We start from the raw sequence: 7,102 nt of genomic DNA on the forward strand, positions 1-7,102 counted from the left end.
CCAATTGCCATCGTCCCCTGGAAAGAACTTTCATGCAAACTTACTGTTACCAAGCATGCCTGAACACCAAGTTTATGAAATTTAGTACTATCACATAACAAGGATTGTTTTTAGTACAGTAATATTTGGAATAGGAAAAGGATGCACAGGTGGAAGAACAAGCTATGCAGCTAGAAAATATTAGACTCGTTACAAGAGAACTGGTCTGCTCTACAGTTTTATGAGTGTGATTAGTCAAGGACGGAGAGAAATGACTCAGTCGTGAGATACGCATGTGTTCCCCAAAGCTTCAGTAACTTTCTCTGTCTCTTCGCTCTTGGGTTTGAAATCCTTTTTGACGTCCACATTGCATTCTTGGTATCGGAAGCACGCTTTAAGATGATCATTAACAAATCCTGCCACTTGCATAAATGAATAAACAGCTGTAGGTCCAACACAGCGGAAGCCTCTTTGCATCAGGTCCTTGCTCATCAGTTCAGCTTTAGGGGTCTTCACTGGTACTTGGCGTGCATAGCGAAAACCATTTCTTAATGGCTTCTGGTTCACAAATCGCCAGCAATAGTTACCGAAGGAACCAAATTCCTGCTGAATCTGCAGATTACAAGCAAAGAGGAGCTCATTAACTTCCTATCACTTGTGCACATGAATTTCAACTCAATGCGGCATTGGTCCAGTTTTTAAACTTAGTTCTCTCAGGCACTGGGATTTGGATTCCCCAAACCAACCAACGAACAAAAAGAAAAACCCAATACTCTCTTGTTGAAACAGAGGAGTTGATCTCCTCTGTTTTCACAGTTCTGGTGTCATTAGAATGAGCCCTTTAAACTTGTCCATACGTTTGCTTAGTTTGAGAGAATAAGAAAGCTAAATTTGAAACCTCCACTAAATTATCCTCTAGTGACTTTGATAAACTCAGCCTCCCACAAGCATTATGCAACTATCCTAGGAGGCTGGTTGGATTAATGACTTGACCTGTATGGTTACCTTGAGCATCTGTTTAGCATTCTCCACTACTGCACGAAGCTTTGGTTCAGATAGCAACAGATTCCCATTAAATCTCAATGATAGAAGCTTCTTCTCAGTAAATTGTGCAATGGATGACGGGTCAAAGTTGTCAAACAGCTTCCTGACATTAAAATTTAACGAAAAAACATCACATACGAATCATAAAGTCCATTTTTCTTGGAACAGATAAACATAAAAAGTGGAGAAAAACATACCGGAATATGTCTCTCATGTGAAGAATTGCTGGCCAGCTGAGTTCTGCTAATGCTTGTGAATATACAAGTAACTCAAACAGTTTCCTGTCATCATAAACTGGAACTCCCCATTCTTCATCATGGAAAGACATATAAAGCGGGTCTGTGAGTAAAAAGTACGATAGAGCAAACCACAAAAGTTAGTTAATTTAGTTTCCCATAAAAAAAGTTCACAATTCAGGCAACTTTGACAAAACGGGGAAAATAATAACACATAACCGACTTAAATTTAGAAAATTGATCTATGCTAGTTGAATTCAATGAAATTACCCGTGTTATTCCACTATCTCGCAGACTACTGCTATTCTGCTAATTACTCTTTACTCTTTGACATAGTATCAGAACATTTAGCATCCATGGTATTGGTTTTCAGGGACTGGTTCAGCCTATCCATTTTGCCAATTAAATGAAAACAATACATGGAAATATTTTGCACCTGCTAGGTAACTTGTTGATCCCATCCATGCATTTCAGAAACTACATGTGATAGCTAACAAACCTCGTGCTTTTACTCCAGTTCTTTGAAGCACTACTTGACGACTCAATACTCAAATGATGCTTATTTAAGATATAAAGACATCAGCAGTCTCTAAGAAGCTATGCCAAATAAAAAACTTCCAACAGCCTCATCATCTCAAAATTCGACATCTTGGCTGAATTCTTACCTTCCAGCTCACCACATTTATTTATTTATTAAGAATCTTTACCACATTTATTGCATACTTGCCAACGTCCATGTTTAATTATTAAACAAATTTTGCATGTAACTAACAATCCACACAGAAAGCCTATCAATAAAGTCATTCCTAAACTGCTACGATATTTACTATTTTTAGCTACCATTTTTTCAATGATCATTAATCATATGATATCAAACACTAAGTTAGTATTTGGTATGCTAAATAATATTAATTGGATTAGACTTAATAAGACTAGACTTCACAATTAATTCACAATTAATTATCTTGTATTATGTTTGGTATACTTTGGACTAAACTAAATAATTTGTTTTATTTTTTATTTGGTAGACATTGGATAGGACTTGGCCACCTGAGGCCCAGATTAATTTAGATTTGTGAAAAAATAAAGAAAAAACAAATCGAATAAAAACCTGAGTTGACCCTTTTAACCCGTGACCTAGATCTTTTATTGGGTCAATCGTAAATTTAAGTTTTAAAATTATAATAATAATTATTTTTATTTTTATATTAACTTGAATCAATCTAAGTTGATTCTCCTAACCTGTTACTTAGCCTTATCTCAGACCGATTTTCTAGCTGGGTTTTAAAACTATAATAATAATTATTTTTATTTTTATATTAACTTAATTCAATCTAGGACTTTAACCTTGCTTTACATAGATAAATTTTAAAATTATAATAATAATTATTTTTTATTCTTATATCAATCTAAATAATTAATCAACTAGATCGGTGACTCAAGAGTCTAGCTCAATTTTTTAATTAAATTTTAAAATTATAATAATAACAATATTTTTAACTTTAAATTAACAAGAATCATCCTTAGTTAATCTTTCTGTAAGGAAATAAATAAGTTTATCTTAGCCTTTTAATAGGAAAAAAATTAATTTTTGTATTGTTTCATCAGACAACCTCAAAAAAAAAGAAAAAAAAGAAGAAAAAAGGGGATGTCCAAGTCATATTTGTCGAGCGTACCAAAGACTCCCTAAGATTCCTCTAGAAAAACCCAAAAATCATTAACACTCTTAAATTCAAGCAACGAACTTTCCCCTGTTTTCTCAAAACCCCTTCAGTTCAAATTTAACACCCAGTAACATTACGAATGCATATAACCTTAAATCACCAATTTCTTACCAGAATTCGGAGTGATCCAATCACACCTCTTAACCGGCCTCTCTTTCTTCGACGAAACATCCAAAATCTCACGTCCGTTACGAACATCCTTGACTTTTTTTTAATGCCGTAATGCTTCACATTCTTTCCAGAACTTGAAGACACACCACTGGAAGAAGAAGAAGAAGAATCCGAAGAGCACGTGCTATCCACTGAAAAATTATTCTTAACTGCAGCTTGAGACATTTTCTCCACAGGTTTCTTTGGTTTCTGCTGTGATTTCCTTAAGACCTCAATTTTCCTTCTGGCCTCCTCCAAAACCCTAGCTCTGTTTCCTGTGGGACCAAGTATTGCTCGCGGCGGCTCGTGTACCTGTTTTGTCGCTGACTGTAGCTTAGTGGCCCCGGACATTGTTGTAAGTAACTGAAACCGAGCGTAATTTGAGGCTTTTGGGGGAGCTTAAAGAAATGGAAGCAATTAGTAGAGTATTTTGCGAGAAATGGAGTGCTTTGAAAGGAAAGTGAGGGTTGTGGGAGGGTAAAATGGGAATGTGAAGAGGGTTAGGGTATGGGCAGCAGAGAGAGAGAGACAGCAGAGTGAGGTGTGAACTGTGGTGAGAGCAGGGCAAGGGGGGAAAGGACATGAAAACTGACGGGCTGTTGGAGGTTTAAAAACGGAACCTTGGAGAAGGTCGGGTACCGGTTATAGCAGGTCACACTGTTTGCGCTGCGTGATACTAACATTGGGACCATTTTGGTGTTTGAAAAGGACGGGGATTTGAGCTCAATTTCCAACTTTGCCATTCTTGAACGACGATAATTGCAGTCTAGCTACCATATTATTTATTAGATTTTAGTTATTCATATAGATATTTAATTTATAAAATTATATATAAAATTATAAAATCATAAATATTATACAAATATATGTGTACTATATTAATTTTATTATACCAATCAGGTTTAAATTACATTATCATCTGTAGCTAATAAATCGTTAGACCAGGACCACCTCCCAAGTCCTCCACTAGAAGGATCAGAGGTAATGATGTATCATCATCAAGGCTACAGCTTGCATTAAATTTAAGATTGTTAGACTGGTTCTTTATGATTGTATTTTAAAAATATTTTTTTAAAAAATAAATATTTTTTTAAATTAATATTTTTTTAATATTTTAGATTATTGTGATGTGATGATGTTAAAAATTATTTTTTAAAAAATAAAAAAATTTAGTATTTTAATTTGTTTTATAATAAAAAATATTTTTTAAAAACAATAAAAATCACATTTTCAAACACGTGGAATGAAAACAAATATAATAGTCTTTAGCTTATACCAAAATAGCATCATTAGTTGGAACGAGAGAAATCCATCATTTTCCATTACAATGATGGTACGTATCCTCTTTTCCTAAAATAACCAGAGGTATTATGGTATAAACAGCATTCGCTTCAACTTTGTACCTTTTTTTTTTCTTCTATAATATGAAATTGATGAAAGCAAATACGATCAGTTTAGAGGATTGTGTACACAATATGATAATACTGTAAGTGAAAATAAGTTGCAATAATTGGCAACTTGAAAGGGCAAATGTGGCATTTAAATTTGTTTGAAGATAAGAAAGCATAGCCGCGGTTTGAGCATGTTTGTTTTTGTATATTTAATAGTATTGTTAAATTTTTTTTAATTTTTTTGTTTTAAATTAATATAATTTTAGTGTTTTATATTATTTTTAATGTACCATATCAAAAAAATAATTTTATAAAAATAAAAAAATAATATTTTTTTACTATATTTCTAATAAAAAACTACTTTTAAAAATAAAATATCACCCTCTCAAATACTCCTAAAAAAACTTAGGCTGAGTGTCGCAATCAGTTGGCATTGCAAAATGGGTGTCGTGTGGAGTGGTAATGAAACTCGGTGGTGACCGGTGAGTTTGCTTACCGTTAATAAAAAGATCCAAAGACTCCCTCTCCCAGTAGAAAAAACGAAAGCGACAAGAGGCGGGCAACACACGGCTTTGTGGCCTGTTCTTTCCATAATGGGCTGCCCCGTGTCTGCTTAATTATAAGTTTCTAAGTGGACATGAGACTTGTTTTTATTAAAGTTGAGGCCCAAGACTAAACGACTTGACAGTCATTCAAACGACTTGCCGATCTAATCTCTAAACTAGGTTGACTTTCCAATTAAAACTGGTGAGATTCGATGTTGTTGATCTAGTGAGTCACTCGCAACAACTCGATCATCTAACTCAATTTAAAGATGAGGATCAGAGAATATGCACTTTAAATTAATAAAAAAAAAAACAAATATTTTGTCAATAAATCAAATTTTCTCCTTGATCTTCTTTTTCCCTCTCCCTGTTAATGTAGGTTTTGATCATCTAACAAAATAGAGGTACTATAGGATTTTATTTTCTTTTCATTCTTTAAATTATTATATAATTATTAATAATATACCCATTATTACTTATAATACCCTTAATTTAAAAAAATAACATAATAGAAAACTAATTAATTATATTATTTTTATTTATTACTACTACTATGTTTTTAGGCTTTCATATCACCTGCGCAAATCTAGTATCTTGATACCAGATTAACAACATTCCCTCTTCAAACCAGAGATGGGACATAAAATTTTCATCATGGATAATAACAAACGTTTTTAGAGAAGCGAACAGGGAAGCGTTTATGAATGTAATTGTATAATAAAATTAGGATTAGAAGGGTACTCACCTCTCTTTGCGCAGGAATATCAAAGATAATAAAGTTAACTTTGCTTAAATCCCATCGGACAACCACTTCCTAGCCTTGATGGCTATCTTCTCCAAAAGAAACAACAGTGGTGTCCAAAATGTGGAGTGATGGATGGGATTTATACGAAGCCGAATTATATGTGAAAGCCCACTAGATGGATGCGAATAGGTCTTGTTCGCCGTCGACCGCCAAGGAAATGAGAATTTGATCCCTTTCCGGAGAGAAAGGCCAAGCAAGCAAGTCCAACCATTGGCATATGGAGAATGGAATCATTGAAAAAATATCATCCATTTTTCCATGGCTTGAGTATAAGATCATTTTCTTAATTTATAGTTCTTTGTAAGTTGGTGACTGGTTCAAATCACAGAGGGAATGGCTGCAGGGTACCAACAATTGTTTGGTTTCTGCGTTTATTTTGGCTGCAGGGTCATTTAATAATGTCAGATACTGGACTTGCTGAGAAGCGAATATATCATGCTGCTCTGAATGGTAACAATAGCCTGCCTAATGTTTTGCATCAGAAAGACGATTGATAATTTCATGGCTCTCTTCCAGTTGATAATCTATTCTGGGTTGAGCTTTTAGCATTATAATGGGTATTTGCTCGTAAATAACAGTGAAAACACAAGGTGGCAATACTCAACCTTTTTGGATAAGAAAAGGATGTTGGTATTGACTTGTAAATTCTTGCTATGGGAATTATGGCCATTGAATACAGTTAAAGGTGTTGGTGAATGTTTGGCAAACAAACTAGTTTTAAGATCTTTCTGGGATTATGTAACTTGTGTTATACATGCTTTTCTCAGTGAGTTTACTGAATTCCCTGTAACCCTTATAGATAGAACGTTGCATCTGTTAAACTAAATTATCTGTTCCCTGTTCCTGCAGGTTTGTTTTGACAATGCTAATTCGGATGCGCCTCTGCATATTTTACTGTTATTGTGATTCTAAGATTAACAGAAAGATTAAAAACTTGTAGGGATCATTGCTCGAGCAGGGATAGTATCTCGTACGTCTTCGATTGAGATGTATTTACCTGGATTTTTGTAGAATTGTTGTGGAGCTGAACTGGCGTTTACAAAGCAGCAGGCATTTACTTTTGATTCCACAATTTTTTTTTCTATGTAGCAACCTGGGAGTTCATATGTTACAATAGAGGTGGCTCATACACTTACCACTGCTTCTAGAAGATCAATTTAGATTTCTGGTTTAAAATGTGTAACGTACTTGATTTGTTTCTGATGAATTCAGATTTTTGTTGAGGGAC

General features: G+C 34.2%; 1 protein-coding gene across 1 annotated transcript; it reads right to left on the reverse strand.

Moving 5' to 3' along the window:
• Positions 1-38: 38 nt before the first annotated feature.
• Positions 39-3,701, reverse strand: LOC118028122 (uncharacterized). The gene is made up of 5 exons (XM_035031656.2): positions 3,215-3,701; positions 3,095-3,182; positions 1,221-1,362; positions 985-1,126; positions 39-591 (listed from the first exon to the last, which is right to left on the reverse strand). The coding sequence occupies exons 1-5, from the start codon at positions 3,482-3,484 to the stop codon at positions 256-258; spliced, it is 978 nt and encodes a 325-aa protein (XP_034887547.1). The 5' UTR covers positions 3,485-3,701; the 3' UTR covers positions 39-255.
• Between the last annotated feature and the right edge of the window lie 3,401 nt (positions 3,702-7,102).

This window comes from Populus alba, chromosome 2 (genome assembly GCF_005239225.2).
Source record: "Populus alba chromosome 2, ASM523922v2, whole genome shotgun sequence".
NCBI classification, from domain to species: Eukaryota; Viridiplantae; Streptophyta; class Magnoliopsida; order Malpighiales; family Salicaceae; genus Populus; species Populus alba.